Source organism: Coregonus lavaretus (genome assembly GCF_964263955.1).
Source record: "Coregonus lavaretus genome assembly, chromosome: 9".
NCBI lineage: Eukaryota > Metazoa > Chordata > Actinopteri > Salmoniformes > Salmonidae > Coregonus > Coregonus lavaretus.
This window is the reverse complement of record NC_139996.1, coordinates 5,060,848-5,079,902: the sequence shown is the minus strand read 5'-3', so window position 1 is coordinate 5,079,902 and position 19,055 is coordinate 5,060,848. Positions and strand designations below refer to the sequence as shown.

Below are 19,055 nucleotides of genomic sequence, written 5' to 3'. Positions count from 1 at the left end.
AAGCTGAAAATGTCCCAGTTCTTCCATGGCCTGCATACTCACCAGACATGTCACCCATTGAGCATGTTTGGGATGCTCTGGATCAACGTGTATGACAGCGTGTTCCCGCCAATATCCAGGAACTTCGCACAGCCATTGAAGAGGAGTGGGACAACATTCCACAGGCCACAATCAACAGCCTGATCAACTCTATGCGAAGGAGATGTGTCGCGCTGCATGAGGCAAATGGTGGTCGCACCAGATACTGACTGGTTTTCTGATCCACGGCCCTACCTTTTTTATAAGGTATCTGTAACCAACAGATGCATATTTGTATTCCCAGCCATGTGAAATCCATAGATTAGGACCTAATGAATTTATTTAAATTGACTGATTTCCTTATATGAACTGTAACTCAGTAAAATCTTTGAAATTGTTGCATGTTGCGTTTATATTTTTGTTCAGTGTATCTTGTATCATCCATTCAATGGTCAAAAAGTGTAAAACACCCATTCAAATTGTATTTTTTTTTTTACCATTGAATATAGGTGTCACAAGTAAGTATGCTTTGTAGTTTGGGTTCAGGTCAGTATTTGGAATAGCAGTAGGCTACGCATTACCGGATGACATGCCAAGTTAATTTAAATGGTGTGTGTGACGGAAGCTGCTCTGGATAAGAGCATCTTGATAAATGAATGTATGCCGTCACGCCTACTCCCTCCGGCGCTCGACATCGCCGTCTACAAACCACATCACACACACCTGGACTAGCCCTCAGTAGCCTCAGTCATTAGGTAGTATTGTTTTCATTCACGTTCAGTACGCTTCTCATGTCTGTTTATTCATATCGTGTCATTATTAAACTCACCTTCTGCACCGGCTTCCTGACTCCCGGCATTTGTTACATGCATTAATGTGTATCGGCTTATGCAGTTCAGTAAAAACCCAAATCACACATTTTCGTTAATTGTATAAAAATGTGTTTATGATCAAGGAAACCATGGAGTAACACGGAGTACAACAGGAGTGACCGTCCAAGACGGTCAATGACAACATGGAGTCTTTTTTAGTTTTTTTTTTAAAAAGTCAGCCATACTGAGTGACTCCTACATAAAAAAAGAGATTTCACACACAAGACTAAGAACAGCATTGAAAACAAGATTTAAAGATAAAACAATGTTGGCCATTTTGCTGGTGCTATGATTTCAAAATTGTACGGGTATAACAATTTAGGGGTTATAACTTCTGTACAAAATTGACAGGATTTTACATTTACTTTACATAGGGCTGGATGTAAAGTCATTTAAGCTCTGAAGCACTCCTTCCTTCCTTTCCCCCCCTAAACCCTCATCACCCCCCCCCCCCCCAAAACAGAAGGGTCTTTTCAACATTTTTAAGGGGTGAAATCTCAAATATACATGATCTAAATTAATATTCCAGGCCATCGTTACGGCTTGTTGAAGGGTCTTCAAGTTAAACACTATACTACATTACATAACCTTAAAAACATCATGATTTCATAAAAAATGTCCTGCCAAATATATATTTTTTAACTGAACCTTGTTACAGAGACCACATAACAGCAGTTAATGGAGCATAAAAAGCAAGACTAGAAAACAAGTATGCGTCCGATTCCCTTTACAGTGCACTATTTTTGACCCATAGGGCTCTGGTCAAAAGGAATGCACTATATACAGTAGGGAAAAGGGTGCCATTTGGGATGCAAAAATTTGCAGGCAGACAACAGAACAGCAGCTCGGTAGCATCAACTTCAAAACAAATACTTTTTTTGAAGGTTTAAAAAAAAAATGTTTTAATAAAAAGAGTAAAAGAAGCAGTCAGCTAAAAGAATAACTAAAATTAAATTAAAAAAAACACGAAGAAAAAAATATATATATATACATGTCATATATACATGTAATTAAGTGTGTATATTATACAGGTTTGACTGCCCGTTCCTGTTAAAATTAGTCGGGAGCAGTCAGGTCCTCTCACACATCAAATACTGCATGACATTCAGTTCCGTCAGTCCATAACTGTAGCTGCAGATGAGAAAATATCTCACAGAAAGTTGCCAGGATCGTGTTCATTAGGCACCAAAACGAAGAAAACGTTCCTGAAATGGAGACCATTCTACCTGGAGTTGTCCAATGAGAAACGCACATTTTCATTCCCGTTGCTAAATGTTTTGTAACGTTCGAGCCCTAATGAACACAACCCTGCTTTCAAGAGTAGATAAGAGGTCCTTCCAGACAGAAGTCTTTTATAATACAAGGGGACTGCTCTACTCTGGGGGTACAGTTTAGTTTGAGTATACAAAACGTATACATAGCTTCAAAATATGTTTTGTAGTTGTTTAGTACAAATGTCCCTCTGTAATGGTATTTTGTTGTTGGTTTTTTTGTACACATTTTCATTGGTAGTGGCAACGCTGTAGTTGTAGACAGATCCACACGAACAACATCCTCAGTCAGTTGAACTTTGATTCTCCTCATCTCCACCGTGTTGAACGGAAGGCATCCTCTCCACGTACTGGAGGGTTAGCCCGTAGAATTAGAACTAATATTCTCATATAATATACATTCCATTTCTATGGGTCACCCTGCTGGGTCAGCCAATCACATAATCAGTCTGGAGGAAGGAGGTCATGAAGACGAAACTGCTCTCTGACGTAAGGCCTTACGTCCTCATTCTGTGGAGAGGGAGAGAGAACAGTAAACCAAGACAAATGACTGACGTGACTTGAAGACTAAACAGATTTTTTTTGGGGAAAAAGCAGAAGACTGTTTATCGCTATAGAGACATATCCTACAGGCGCTATAGAGACATTCTACAGGTGCTAGAGAGAGACACATATAGGTGAAGTCGGAAGTTTACATACACCTTAGCCAAATACATTTAAACTCAGTTTTTCACAATTCCTGACATTTAATCCTAGTAAAAATTCCCCGTCTTAGGTCAGTTAGGATCACCACTTTATTTTAAGAATGTGAAATGTCAGAATAATAGTGGAGAGAATGATTTATTTCAGCTTTTATTTCTTTCATCACATTCCCAGTGGGTCAGAAATTTACATACACTCAATTAGTATTTGGTAGCATTGCCTTGAAATTGTTTAACTTGGGTCAAACGTTTCGGGTAGCCTTCCACAAGCTTCCCACAATAAGTTGGGTGAATTTTGGCCCATTCCTCCTGACAGAGCTGGTATAACGGAGTCAGGTTTGTAGGCCTCCTTGCTCGCACACGCTTTTTCAGTTCTGCCCACAAATGTTCTACAGGATTGAGGTCATGGCTTTGTGATGACCACTCCAATACCTTGACTTTGTTGTCCTTAAGCCATTTTGCCACAACTTTGGAAGTATGCTTGGGGTCATTGTCCATTTGGAAGACCAATTTGCGACCAAGCTTTAACTTCCTGACTGATGTCTTGAGATGTTGCTTCAATATATCCACATTTTCCTTCCTCATGATGCCATCTATTTTGTGAAATACACCAGTCCCTCCTGCAGCAAAGCACCCCACAGCATGATGCTGCCACCCCCGTGCTTCACGGTTGGGATGGTGTTCCACCCCCTTTTTCCTCCAAACATAACGATGGTCATTATGGTCAAACAGTTCTATTTTTGTTTCATCAGACCAGAGGACATTTCTCCAAAAAGTACGATTTTTGTCCCTATGTGCAGTTGCAAACCGTAGTCTGGCTTTTTTTAAATGGCGGTTTTGGAGCAGTGGCTTCTTCCTTGCTGAGCGGCCTTTCAGGTTATGTCGATATAGGACTCGTTTTACTGTGGATATACAGTAGATACTTTTGTACCTGTTTCCTCCAGCATTTTCACAAGGTCCTTTGCTGTTGTTCTGGGATTGATTTGCACTTTTCACACCAAAGTACGTTAATCTCTAGGAGACAGAACGTGTCTCCTTGCGGTATGACGGCTGCGTGGTCCCATGGTGTTTATACTTGCGTACCATTGTTTGTACAGATGAACGTGGTACCTTCAGGCATTTGGAAATTGCTCCCAAGGATGAACCAGACTTGTGGAGGTCTACAATTTATTTTCTGAGGTCTTGGCTGATTTCTTTAGATTTTCCCATGATGTCAAGCAAAGAGGCACTGAGTTTGAAGGTAGGCCTTGAAATACATCCACAGGTACACCTCCAATTGATTCAAATGATGTCAATTAGCCTATCAGAAGCTTCTAAAGCCATGACATCATTTTCTGGACTTTTCCAAGCTGTTTAAAGGCACAGTCAACTTAGTGTATGTAAACTTCTGACCCACTGGAATTGTGATACAGTGAATTATAAGTGAAATAATCTGTCTGTACACAATTGTTGGAAATATTACTTGTGTCATGCACAAAGTAGATGTCGTAACCAACTTGCCAAAACTATAGTTTGTTGACAAGAAATGTGTGGAGTGGTTGAAAAACAAGTTTTAATGACTCCAACCTAAGTGTATGTAAACTTCCGACTTCAACTGTATCCTACAGGCGCTATAGAGACATATCCTACAGGCGCTATAGAGACATATCTTACAGGCGCTATAGAGACATATCCTACAGGCGCTATAGAGACATATCCTACAGGCGCTATAGAGACATATCTTACAGGCGCTATAGAGACAGAGATATATCCTACAGGCGCTATAGAGACATATCCTACAGGCGCTATAGAGACATATCCTACAGGCGCTATAGAGACATATCCTACAGGCGCTATAGAGACATATCCTACAGGCGCTATAGAGACATATCCTACAGGCGCTATAGAGACATATCCTACAGGCGCTATAGAGACAGAGACATATCCTACAGGCGCTATAGAGACATATCCTACAGGCGCTATAGAGACATATCCTACAGGCGCTATAGAGACATATCCTACAGGCGCTATAGAGACATATCCTACAGGCGCTATAGAGACATATCCTACAGGCGCTATAGAGACATATCCTACAGGCGCTATAGAGACATATCCTACAGGCGCTATAGAGACATATCCTACAGGCGCTATAGAGACATATCTTACAAGCGCTATAGAGACATATCCTACAGGTGCTATAGAGACATATCCTACAGGCGCTATAGAGACAGAGACATATCCTACAGGCGCTATAAAGACATATCCTACAGGTGCTATAGAGACATATCCTACAGGCGCTATAGAGACAGAGACATATCCTACAGGCGCTATAGAGACAGAGACATATCCTACAGGCGCTATAGAGACATATCCTACAGGTGCTATAGAGACATATCCTACAGGCGCTATAGAGACAGAGACATATCCTACAGGCGCTATAGAGACATATCTTACAAGCGCTATAGAGACATATCCTACAGGCGCTATAGATACATATCCTACAGGCGCTATAGAGACATATCCTACAGGCGCTATAGAGACATATCCTACAGGCGCTATAGAGACATATCCTACAGGCGCTATAGAGACATATCCTACAGGCGCTATAGAGACATATCCTACAGGCGCTATAGAGACAGAGACATATCCTACAGGCGCTATAGAGACAGAGACATATCCTACAGGCGCTATAGAGACAGAGACATATCCTACAGGCGCTATAGATACATATCCTACAGGCGCTATAGAGACATATCTTACAGGCGCTATAGAGACATATCCTACAGGCGCTATAGAGACATATCCTACAGGCGCTATAGAGACATATCCTACAGGCGCTATAGAGACATATCCTACAGGCGCTATAGAGACATATCCTACAGGCGCTATAGAGACATATCCTACAGGCGCTATAGAGACATATCCTACAGGCGCTATAGAGACAGAGACATATCCTACAGGCGCTATAGAGACAGAGACATATCCTACAGGCGCTATAGAGACATATCCTACAGGCGCTATAGAGACATATCCTACAGGCGCTATAGAGACATATCCTACAGGCGCTATAGAGACATATCCTACAGGCGCTATAGAGACATATCCTACAGGCGCTATAGAGACATATCCTACAGGCGCTATAGAGACATATCCTACAGGCGCTATAGAGACAGAGACATATCCTACAGGCGCTATAGAGACATATCCTACAGGCGCTATAGAGACAGAGACATATCCTACAGGCGCTATAGAGACATATCCTACAGGCGCTATAGAGACATATCTTACAGGTGCTATAGAGACATATCCTACAGGCGCTATAGAGACATATCCTACAGGCGCTATAGAGACATATCCTACAGGCGCTATAGAGACATATCCTACAGGCGCTATAGAGACATATCTTACAGGTGCAAGGGCAAATGTTTTAGAGTGAGTTGGACACCCAAAGGCAAGGTTTTCTTTTCAGAATGAGAACATACCATCTCCACCAGCTTCTCCAGGAAAGGAACCAGCTTGAGGAGCTCGTTATCATTCCTGTCCATGAACCAGCTCTCGATGGGAATCCCATTGGAAAGCTACGATTGAGAACAAAGACGTTTTGAATTGCGATATCATACTATATCATTATGAGACTTTACAGACACTTTTATCCAACGACTTCCTGTATATATTTTTTGTATGGGATTCCTCTGGGATATAGTAAGTAGCTGTACAATTCGATGAAACATGGTGAGGCCCCAAAATGGCCGACCCTGGAAGCCTGTGTTTCAGACATAAGGAAGTGGATGGCGGCAATATTTTTTAAAACTTTTAAACTCGGACAAAACAGAGATGCTAGTTCTAGGTCCCAAGAAACAAAGATCTTCTGTTGGATCTGACAATTAATCTTGATGGTTGTACATTTTAGTCATTTTAGCAGACGCTCTTATCCAGAGCGACTTACAGTTAGTGAGTGCATATATTTTCATACTGGCCCCCCGTGGGAAACAAACCCACAACCCTGACGTTGCAAGCGTCATGCTCTACCAACTGAGCTACACGGGGTTGTACAGTCGTCTCAAAAAAAAACGGAAGGACCTGGGTGTTACTCTGGACCCTGATCTCTCTTTTGACAAACATATCAAGAATATTTAAAGGACTGCTTTTTCCCCCATCTTCGTAACATTGTAAAAATCAGAAACATTTTGTCCAATTTGTAAGTCGCTCTGGATAAGAGCGTCTGCTAAATGACGTAAATGTAAATGTAAATGTCCAAAAATTATGCAGAAAAGCTAATCTATGCTTTTGCCACTTCTAGATTAGACTACTGCAATGCTCTACTCTCCAGCTACCCGGATAAAGCACTAAATCAACTTCAGTTAGTGCTAAACACGGCTGCTAGAATCTTGACTAGAAACAGCTGGAGGCAGGGCCTTCTCCTATAGAGCTACATTTTTATGGAATGGTCTGCCTTTCCATGTGAGAGACGCAGACTCGGTCTCGACCTTTAAGTCTTTACTGAAGACTCGTCTCTTCAGTAGGTCCTATGATTGTATAGTCTGGCCCAGGGGTGTGAAGGTGAACGGCAAGGCACTGGAGTGACGAACTGCCCTTGCTGTCTCTGCCTGGCCGGTTCCCCTCTCTCCACTGGGATTCTCTGCCTCTGACACTATTACGGGGGCTGAGTCACTGGCTTACTGGTACTTTCCATGCCGTCCCTAGGAGGGGTGCGTTACTTGAGTGGGCTGAGTCACTGACGTGATCTTCCTGTCCGGCTTTGCACCACCTCAGGGTCGTGCGGTGGAGGAGATCTTTGTGGGCTATACTCAGCCTTGTCTCAGGGTAGTAGGTTGGTGGTCTGTTGATATCCCTCTAGTGGTGTGGGGGATGTGCTTTGGCAAAGTGGGTGGGGTTATATCCTGCCTGGTTGACCCTGTCCGGGGGAATCGTCGGACGGGGCCACAGTGTCCACCGACCCCCCCGTCTCAGCCTCCAGTAGCTATGCTGCAAACCACTGTGCTTATTATTTGACCCTGCTGGTCATCTATAAACGTTTGAACATCTTGGAGACAAATCTGTCCTTAATGGCCATGTACTGTTATAATCTCCACCCAGCACAGCCAGAAGAGGACTGGCCACCCCTCAGAGCCTGGTTCCTCTCTAGGTTTCTGCCTTTCTAGGGAGTTTTTCCTAGCCACCGTGCTTCTACATCTGCATTGCTTGCTGTGTGGGGTTTTAGGCTGGGTTTCTGTATAGCACTTTGTGACATCTGCTGATGTAAAAAGGGCTTTATAAATACAATTTGATTGATTGATGAAGGCTTACCTGATAGGCGAAGGCTTGAGGTGAATTGTCGATTATTATAGTCTTTGAAAGATCCCTTCCAAGAATGTTCAGGTCCTTGATGTAGTTTCCTTGAACACATACACAGTGCTCCCGGAACAACCGATGCCTGTAGGAGAGGAGAAAACAACCGATGATTAGTCTAGCGTAGTGGCTGTTGGAAATACACTCTGTCCCATATGGCACCCCATTCCCTACATAGTGCACTACTGTTGACCAGAGCCCTGTGCGGGGCCATTTGGGACGCAATCCATGGTGCAACTTAGCAATGGTCGGTTGTAATCATTCAAAAGCAAAATGGGCTGTTCTTTCACCGACCTGACCAACTGTTTCTTTGGGTCCAGGATGTTCAGCAGCTTATCCGCGTACACCTTCTTAGAGGCAGTGAACAGAATGATCTGTGGAACGGAAATGAAAACGGTTAACAGTTTTATATCTAAAATGGGATTTCCGATTGTCTGTCCCAGCGAAGTCTACAGAGATCTGTGGTCCCATGTGTTAATTATTTATGCATAGTCACTTTAACTCTACCCACATGTACATATTACCTCAACTAGCCGGTTCCCCCGCACATTGACTCTGCACCGGTACCCCCCCTGTATATATAGCCTCCCTACTGTTATTTTATTTTACTTCTGCTCTTTTTTTCTCAACACTTTTTTGTTGTTGTTTTATTTTAATTTTTTTATAAAAAAATAAATGCACTGTTGGTTAAGGGCTTGTAAGTAAGCATTTCACTGTAATGTCTGCACCTGTTGTATTCAGCGCATGTGGCCAATACAATTTGATTTGATGCTTGCAACGCCAGGGTTGTGGGTTCATTTCCCACGGGGGGACCAGTACGAAAAAAGTATGCACTCACTCACTAACTGTAAGTTGCTCTGGATAAGAACGTCTGCTAAATGACTAAAATGGAAATGTGATCTGGTGTGGCGTCACCTTCATCAGATATATATTAGAACCTCACCTCGTAAATCTGAGACATGCGCTCCAGGAACTCTCTGAAGAACGGCCTCAACCGCACATACACCTGCAGAGAGGAAAATAACATGACTGACAATATATCCAAGTCAAGGCCGCTCCCTGTTCACCGACTACAGTTACATGCACACAATAATGCGATTATTGTGGATAGTTAAGATTCATATAATAGTTTGGTTAAAACGTTTACATTCTTTGCAAAAAGAACGGTTTTCCCTAATAATCTGGTTTACATGGACACATCTGAAATTCAGGCTACCCGATGGGACTCTGATAAATGCTGAAAATTGCAAGTCAAAATAAACGTTCTACCACAGCGACCATGTTATTTTTGGGAAGCATATTTGATTTCCAAGTTCGGACATATAAAAAAAAAAAAAAAGTTATGTGAAAACTACTTCTAAGACGCATTCATTCAGTTGTTCCAAACTCACTTCACTGGCGCTAAAGAGGGAGGCTCGCTGGGCTGGTGCTGGCCCATGAGCAGATTAAATACACCGCTGGAACACCGATTAAGGTGTTTACATGTCCTAATCATTCAAAAGATTACTCAGACAACCAGATGTTTTAATCCTCGTATGCTTACTTCTATTTTGACCTTATGCCGATTAAGATAAACAGAGTAAGGGGTTTACATGACTGTTGCATTATCTGCCTACTGTCATAAATCAATTTAATATCGAATTATTCCCGTGCATGTAAACATACCTCACTGAAAGAGACGTTTTCCATGACAATCACATAAAACCTATGGCTTTTTCTAAATGTCTTTCCTCGAGTCCTCATGTCCATTCTCCTCACCTCCTTCTCAAAACGCACAGAAGAAGAAATCCATGGGGAAAAGACTGGATATTCTCTTCCAATGAGGTTTGAGAAGAAAGAGAGGACACAAGGAAATACTTATTGAGAAAGAGCCCTTGACAATCATTTTAAAAAACCTTAGGATTTCTGTGCCGTCACAGCCTCTAGTACCCACCTGGTATATGACGTCTTGGAACAACACAGGGAAGGTCAGGGCTGCGTCGTCCAGCTCATTCAGACTACAGTGAACCAACGTCTCGTCCTGATGAATACACAAAACAGTTTCTGATTATTGGTTGTTTTACCCAATTTAGTTGGACTGCACTGATCTGGATGAGAGTGTTTAGAACAAATAAGTTAACAGATTTCAGAACATTCTGTAGATCTCAGACTCAGAATGCATCTTGGGTCTGGACATTCAAGACGACTACAGGCAACCCCAAAACAACAGAGAAATGTGTTGATGGCACTCGGTTGTTCAGGAACAGTCGGGGCTGCAAGCTCACCAGATCTAGGACCAGGGAGAACTCTGGTGTGCTGCGCGTTTTAAGAGGCAGTGCTGGTTTGCGGGCTATCTGCTCCTCGGTCAGCGGAGGCACGTGCTTGATGAAGAAGTACCTGAAAACAGAGCAGGCACAGATATCTTAGGAGGTCCAAGTAGTTGATCTTTGCACACTATTACTAAGAAGGTTAGATGGTGTGACAAGACAGATGGGGCTTCTGTTTCAAATGGAATAAAAAAACATTCCCTTTTTAAACTTAAAATCCCCAAAATGCAGACCTCTTTCTACTGCCTGTTATTTAAAAGAGAGGCACTTAAACTGTGTTTGGTTGGTGAGTTCGATAAATAAACTAAAGCAGTACTCACGGATCAAAAACTTCCCAGTCTTCCTCGTAGCTGCCCTCTGCGGGGGCCGTGTGAGGGGCGTGGGGGTAACAGCTGACTGAGGTGCACCCCGGAGCTAATTGGGGGACAACGGCACATTCAGACATTTAGGATATCATCTTTTCACAGAATATTCCATATCACGTAAAAATTTTTTTAAAAAATCACAGGATCTTCAAGTCTCACACAGTTCTAAATTGACCCACACCCGTATAGCATAACCTAAGATCAACCAACATCACGTTTACCTGTTAAGAGGGGGGCATATCGTCACGGTTACCTGTTAAGAGGGGGCATATCGTCACGGTTACCTGTTAGAGGGGGCATATCAGTTTCCGTAACCATCTCCCCTTCTTGGACCGGCGGTTCTGGGATGGCCAGAGGAGCCTGTGGCGACGGTAGTGCTACTGGGGCAACAGGGGACAGCACGACGCCCTCTGCAGATGTGGGGTTACAGGTGGGGGTCTCCTCCTCCTGCCCGGGGGACCCAGAATCAGGAGCAGCTAGACACAGAAGGGAACACAGGAGAGAAACTCAGTGAATCTCAAAAGTAATCCTCCTTGAGTATTATTTTGCCATGGGTGAATCTCCAAGGTTTACCCTCCATTCGTCCCCCCCTGTAGCTCAGTTGGTAGAGCATGGCGCTTGCAACGCCAGGGTTGTGGGTTCGATTCCCACGGGGGGGGAGGGCCAGTATGAAATATGTATGCACTCACTAACTGTAAGTCGCTCTGGATAAGAGCGTTCTGCTAAAATGACTAAAAATGTAAAAAATGTGTGGCAATCTCTTCTCTCCTTCTCAAAATGTCAGAGGGAAGAGAAGATCTTCTGTCCAATGCTCTCCTCGCTTCCCTCTGACGTCTTGAGAGTGAGGCGAGAAGAGGACGTGACAAAAATCAAGGAAAACACATTTGAGATTCAACCACGGAGAATAAGGTTAAATAACCGATTTTCTTTAAGATAGTTAAAAGACAATGATAAAAAAAAAAAAACACACGAGGCAGATTCTGTTACCGGTCTTGGTAGCAGGCGAGAAGAAGTTGAAGACGGGAGAGAAGATGGTCCCCAGGAGAGTGGTGCGAGGTGGGCTACTGGGGACCTCCACTGGGACCTCCAGCTTACCGTTGGGCTTCAGGGGCTTACTGTTCAACGTCATTGGATCTGAGAGAAAGGAGTTATTCAGCTGTTGTTGTTGTTGTAGTTCACTGAACTTCACTACTTACACGGACACGATTGTTATCATTTGAAATGAGCACTAGAGACATCTATTGTAAAACAAGACATTCAGATTTCTTAATTCGATATTGATAATTGACTTGTTGCAAAGTTTCCAATAAGCAGATGTGCACAAAGAGGGTGTGGCTACAGTGTGACGTCATACAGCAGAACTATGAATGGAGCCCTTCGTCTCCACACTAACATTATTATAATGTACAGTACCAGTCAAAAGTTTGGACACACCTACTCATTCAAGGGTTTTTCTTTCTTTATTTTTTACATTGTAGAATAATAGTGAAGACATCAAAACTATGAAATAACACATATGGAATCATGTAGTAACCAAAAGTGTTAAACAAATCAAAATATATTTTATATTTGAGATTCTTCAAGTAGCCACCCTTTGCCTTGATGACAGCTTTGAACACTCTTGGCATTCTCTCAACCAGCTTCATGAGGTAGTCACCTGGAATGCATTTCAATTAACAGGTGTGCCTTCTTAAAAGTTAATTTATGGAATTTATTTCCTTCTTAATGCGTTTGAGCCAATCAGTTGTGTTGTGACAAGGTAAGGAGGGTATACAGAAGATAGCCCTATTTGGTAAAAGACCAAGTCCATATTATGGCAAGAACAGATCAAATAAGCTAAGAGAAACTTTGAAAGTTTCTTCAAGTGCAGTCGCAAAAACCATCAAGCGCTATGATGAAACTGACTCTCATGAGGACCGCCCCAGGAATGGAAGACCCAGAGTTACCTCTGCTGCAAAGGATAAGTTCATTAGAGTTACCAGCCTCAGAAATTGCAGCCCAAATAAATGCTTCACAGAGTTCAAGTAAGAGACACATCTTAACATCAACTGTTCAGAGGGGACTGTGAATCAGGCCTTCATGGTCGAATTGCTGCAAAGAAACCACTACTAAAGGACACCAATAATAAGAAGAGACTTGCTTGGGCCAAGAAACACGAGCAATGGACATTAGACCGGTGGAAATGTGTCCTTTGGTCTGTAGTCCAAATTGGAGATTTTTGGTTCCAACCGCTGTGTCTTTGTGAGGCGCGGTGTGGGTGAACGGATGATCACCGCCTGTGTATTTCCGACCGTAAAGCATGGAGGAGGAGGTGTTATGGTGTTTTGCTGGTGACACAGTCTGTGATTTATTTATAATTCAAGGCACACTTAACCAGCATAGCTACCACAGCATTCTGCAGCGATACGCCATCCCATCTGGTTTGGGCTTAGTGGGACTATCATTTGTTTTTCAACAGGACAATGATCCAACACACCTACAGACAGTGTAAGGGCTATTTTACCAGGGAGAGTGATGGAGTGCTGCATCAGATAACCTGGCCTCCACAATCCCCCAACCTCAACCAAATTGAGAAGGTTTGGGATGAGTCGGACCGCAGAGTGAAGGAAAAGCAGCCAACAAGTGCTCAGCATATGTGGGAACTCCTTCAAGACTGTTGGAAATGCATTCCAGGTGAAGCTGGTTGAGAGAATGCCAAGAGTGTTCAAAGCTGTCATCAAGGCAATGGGTGGCTATTTGAAGAATCTCAAATATAAAATATTTTTTATTTAACACTTTTTTGGTTACTACATGATTCCACATGTGTTATTTCATAGTTTTGATGTCTTCACTATTATTCTACAATGTAGAAAATATTTGAAAAATAAAGAAAAACCCTTGAATGAGTAGGTGTGTCCAAACTTTTGACTGGTACTGTAGGTTCCAGATGACCCTGTGGAGTGTCTTGACTCTAACTCACCAGGTTTGTTAGCTCCTCCCCCGCAGACCCTGGGTGCTTTGATGGGAGGGTGAGGAGAAGACGTGATCAGGTTGCTGCTGTCCACTTTACAATCAATACGTCGTCTCTTAGCTGGGATGTCCTGCTCTACCTGGGAGGGAGGAAGAAGAGTAGAGATTCATCTCATGTGACATTTTATGATTTAAAATGTTTTATAAATGTTAAAATATGTGAAAAGTCTCTAGTGGTCTTAATGGGTACCGAATGTACCCTTTAAACCCATGGGGGTGTTCCAAATAAGCCCACCACTTACATAATAAAATATACATGAATTTCCTAATGTTGAAAATCTACAATCTGACATATTTTATGTAAACTTAAATTATAATTTCTCCCCTAAAGTTAAAAATCAACGTATCATTACTATTCATCACGGAAGTAAGACTCATAACTGAGGAGTGTCCAATCACATCCACAGAGATCAATGTGGACTAGTACACGCATGATTCACCTAATCAATACTTCAATAAAAGACATGATTAGTTGAATCAGTGTTACTGCTTGGTTAGGACAAAAACATGCTCCCGTGGGCCTCCCGAGTGGTCTAAGTCACTGCAGTGGTTGAGACGTCACTACAGATCCGGGTTTGATCCTGGGCTGTGTCGCAGCTGGCCGCGACCGGGAGACCCATGAGGCGACGCACAATTGGCCCAGCGTCGTTCGGGTTAGGAGAGGGTCTGGCTGGCCGGGATGTCCTTGTCCCATCGCGCTCTAGCGACTCCTGTGGCGGGCCGGGCGCATGCACGCTGACACGGTCACCAGCTTGACGGTGTTTCCTCCAACCCATTGGTGCGGCTGGCTTCCGTGTTAAGCGAGCAGTGTGTCAAGAAGCAGTGCGGCTTGGCAGTGTCGTGTTTCAGAGGACGCATGGCTCTTGACCTTTGCCTCTCCTGAGTCCGTACGGGAGTTGCAGCGATGGGACAAGACTAACTACCAATTGGATATCATGAAAAGGGGGTTAAAAAGTAACACTTTTTTTTCATGCTCCCACACCGGCCTTCTGTGGACAAGACGCCATGCAACGAAGATCCTAACAAAAACAACTTTAGGTGAACTATCTGAAAGCTGATTCACATTTGCTGCATTGCTATTGTTGTTAATTAGTTCAACTTGTCTTCCTATATGAAAATGGTTCACCCACCTTGACAGCATTTCCCCTGATGAACTTCTTGATGGTGGAGAACAGGCCGGTCTCATTCTTTTGCATCCTGAGGCCTCTCCTGGCCGGAGGCTCCACCTCGCAGTGTTTCCTCTTGGCCTGGGCTGGGCGGGGGTCTGAGGCTGGACGGCCGGGGCTGGGTTTGGGACCAGGTTTGGATTTGGGCTGCTGAGAAGCCTTCCGCACTCTCAGCCTCATCATCCTACACGTTACATGGAAGACTGGTGTGGCAGCACGGCAAGCAGGCAGGGCAATATATATTACAGGTACAACACAAAGAGAGAACACAGGAAACCAGTGAGGTGCCATGTAGCTACACTATATATACAAAAGTATGTGGACACCCTGTTAAATTGTGGAATCGGCCATTTCAGCCACAGGTGTATAAAATCGAGCACACAGCCATGCAATCTCCATAGACAAACATTGAATGGACTTACTGAAGAGCGCAGTGACTTTCAACGTGGCACCGTCATAGGATGCCACCTTTCAAACAAGTCCGTTGGTCAACTTTCTGCCCTGCTAGAGCTGCCCCGGTCAACTGTAAGCGCTGTTATTGTGAAGTGGAAACGTCTAGGAGCAACAACGGCTCAGCCGCGGCGTGGTAGGCCACACAAGCTCACAGAACGGGACCACTGAGCGCTGAAGCGCGGAAAAATAGTCTGTCCTCGGTTGCAACACTCACTACAGAGTTCCAAACTGACTCTGGAAGCAACGTCGGCACAATAATAATAAGCCATTTTAGCAGACGGTTTTATCCAAAGCGACTTACAGTCATGTGCGCATAATAACTGTTCATCGGGAGATTCATGAAATGGGTTTCCGTGGCTGAGCAGCCGCACACAAGCCTAAGATCACCATGCGCAACGCCAAGCGTCGGCTGGAGTGGTGTAAAGCTCGCCGCCACTGGACTCTGGAGCAGTGGAAACGCGTTCTCTGGAGAGATGAATCACGCTTCACCATCTGGCAGTCCGACTGACGAATCTGGATTTGGCAGATGCCAGCAGAACGCTACCTGCCCGAATGCATAGTGCCAACTGTAAAGTTTGGTGGAGGAGGAATAATAGTCTGGGGCTGTTTTTCATGGTTCGGGCTAGACCCCTTAGTTCCAGTGAAGGGAAATATTACCGCTACAGCATACAATGACATTCTAGACGATTCTGTCCTTCCAAATTTGTGGAAACAGTTTGGGGAAGGCCCTTTCCTGTTTCAGCATGACAATGCCCACGTGCACAAAGCGAGGTCCATACAGAAATGGTTTGTCGAGATCGGTGTGGAAGGACTTGACTGCCCTGCACAGAGCCCTGACCTCAACCCCATCAAACACCTTTGGGATGAATTGGAACGCTGACTGCGAGCCAGGCCTAATCGCCCAACATCAGTGCCCGACCTCACTAATGCTCTTGTGGCTGAATAGAAGCAAGTCCCCGCAGCAATGTTCCAACATCTAGTGGAAAGCATTTCCAGAAGAGTGGAGGCTGTTATAGCAGCAAAGGGGGGACCAACTCCATATTAACTTTTGGCCATGTAGTGTATATCAGAGCCTCAACAAAGGAAACCAGTGAGATGCCATGTAGCTTCACAGCCACAATTGATTTTTCCCCACATAAATATCTAAAAAAATCTAGAGCCCTAACAATACTTGACATTTATATCCCAAAAAGTATTATATCTACAAAAGAGTACTGAGCGGTGCTGTTTCATCCTGATTGGCTGAAAGCGATACACAACATCCGAGATTAGCATTTAGCCACTAGCATGGTGGTGGAAAATTGTGTTTCATAAGGAAAGTAAGCATTATTTTCCGTTTATTCCCACCTTCTCGCCATTATATAAAGTTAAGGAGGAAATCGAAACCTATGCAGGCTGATGGAGAATGTTTTTGGTACGAAGCGGTCCATGAGGGGATATGAATGTATCGCAGGCTTCATACAAAGAGTTTGGACAGTAAGATGATACGACTCAATATCGCCATCTGCCGGCCTTTGGGCTACGTCTCTGGCGGCTGTCGCCCTCTGTGTGAAGGCGCTTTGACTAGAGGGACAAGTCGGTCGTCACTAATTACCACAGCCTACTTCTACAATTTATCATCTTAAAAACTGATTTTAAACCTAACTTTAAACACACGGGTTTATCTAACTTTATGCCTAACCTTAAATTAAGACAAAAGCACATTTTTGCTTATATATATAAAAAAATTATCTCTATATAGTCAATTGACTTTGTGGCTGTGGTATCTAGAGAAAACCGGTGTGTAGAACAACTTCCCTTATGTCACACGTGTCTAACTCATTCCACGGAGGGCCGAGTGTCGGCGGGTTTTCGCTCCTCCCTTGTACTTGATTGATGAATTAAGGTCACTAATTAGCAAGGAACTTCCCTCACTTGGTTGTCTAGTGTTTAATTGAAAGGAAAAACAAAAAACCCGCAGACACTCGGCCCTCTGTGGAATGAGTTTCACACCCCTGGATTATGTGGATCCTGAAAAAAATATGAATAGCTATATATGATCATTTCAAAATTCAGATAAAAAATTCAGCTCATTAATTGACATAGATAAATACTCATCTTGCACACACAAAAAAAAAAACTACACAGAGTGGGATCTAATATGCTACAGTACCTTTGGAGTTATGATCCATTTCATGACCAGTACCAACTGGGGAAAGTGGGCGGTGTTCGTTCTGCTAACTTGGTTAGGTACCTGAAGTTGTTGGCTAACTAGCTGCTACTGGTGGGGAGAGGCCTAACTAGCTAGCTAACTTAGTAAGAAAACAAAGATAATTCCCTGACACACGCCAGAAGTCTTTTTTTTTTGTTGTAACGTTAAACCAAATATGATATGTCTAATTGGCTAGCTATCTAGCATTTGCTAGTAAGATCAAGTGCAAGACAGTAAACAGCACAGAAGCATGAGCCTTGCATTAGCTAGCTAGTTGTTATATAACCGCTAACTAATTATTTGATTACGGCCGTTATAAACGATCTAGTTAACTATTCACGACATAGTTAGGTAGTACATAGTTAGTCAAAGAAATATGAACTAGATAACAATAACAAAAGTAACAGAGAACAGCTGTCTGGCTATCGAACTGACGTTAGCTAGCTACGTTATAGAACTAGTTAGCTCAAGTTAGCCAGCTAACATTAGCGAGTTAGCTAGCTAGCCATGTTGATTTCACGATTGCCAACCAAACAACGAACATGGAAAGAGACGGTCAAGCTATGAAATAAAACAAATGGCTAGCAACTATTATTGCAAAACATGTCGCTAGATATTTAGATACCTAGCCCCTTTCATAACCAGTTAACTAGCATTGGCTACACCAAGTTGGCCATCTAGCTAGCTAGCTAGCTTGACACAGCCATAACCAATTGACGTTACTTACCGATGGTCCAAGAAACTCGTAACGAAACTCGCGGCTGGCCTGTCCACTGGTAGCCGCAACGGTGCGGCCACCGAGAGAGAGGTCTGGCTGTCAGCTGTGTTTAGGACCATATACCACCGACGGGCTCTGTGGACGCCATTTCCCGCCTCATCACAAACACAGTGGATGCACTAGATTTAACTACACTGGATCTAGCGCTACTAGCGTGATGTCTAGGAATGTGGATTACATTGCCAGTGGATTCCGACACTACTATTACCCTTGCTTACACTGAACTGCACTGGGGTCGGAACGCAATCAGGGTTATATTAAGACACCATGGAGCCAGCACTGAGATATCAGAAAACATGCCTCAATACAGGGATGGGATATGCCACTGTAATCTAAATTTGACCTTTATCCACACTGATACATCGAGAAGATTGAAATACTTATAGTTTTCCCGTAAAACTTCTCTTTTCCACCTCACGCTTGCTAGCAGTAGCCACTGCAGCCACTTTGTAATGGCAGTGTCAGCCAATCAGCTCCTTTGTTGTTCAATGTGTCATGCCATTCCATAATGGCTGCTGTGGCTACTGCCAGGAAGGGTAGTTTTTCCAGAAAAACAAGCAGTATTTCAAATATTCTCAATGGAGCAGTGTGGATAAA

General features: G+C 43.4%; 1 protein-coding gene across 2 annotated transcripts; it reads right to left on the bottom strand.

Annotated features, from left to right (window-relative positions):
• Window positions 1-944: 944 nt before the first annotated feature.
• Window positions 945-18,605, bottom strand: LOC311135163 (CTD small phosphatase-like protein 2-A). Of its 2 annotated transcripts, none has more exons than XM_084169071.1 (13): window positions 18,408-18,605; window positions 15,001-15,220; window positions 13,821-13,950; window positions 11,849-11,995; window positions 11,146-11,337; window positions 10,817-10,910; window positions 10,455-10,566; window positions 10,124-10,210; window positions 9,134-9,196; window positions 8,485-8,564; window positions 8,149-8,275; window positions 6,324-6,419; window positions 945-2,671 (listed from the first exon to the last, which is right to left on the bottom strand). In XM_084169071.1, the coding sequence occupies exons 1-13, from the start codon at window positions 18,515-18,517 to the stop codon at window positions 2,606-2,608; spliced, it is 1,524 nt and encodes a 507-aa protein (XP_084025197.1). In that variant the 5' UTR covers window positions 18,518-18,605; the 3' UTR covers window positions 945-2,605. The 2 variants fall into 2 exon arrangements, with proteins under 2 accessions (XP_084025197.1, XP_084025198.1); XM_084169072.1 differs by having other exon boundaries at window positions 15,001-15,239; window positions 18,408-18,600.
• Between the last annotated feature and the right edge of the window lie 450 nt (window positions 18,606-19,055).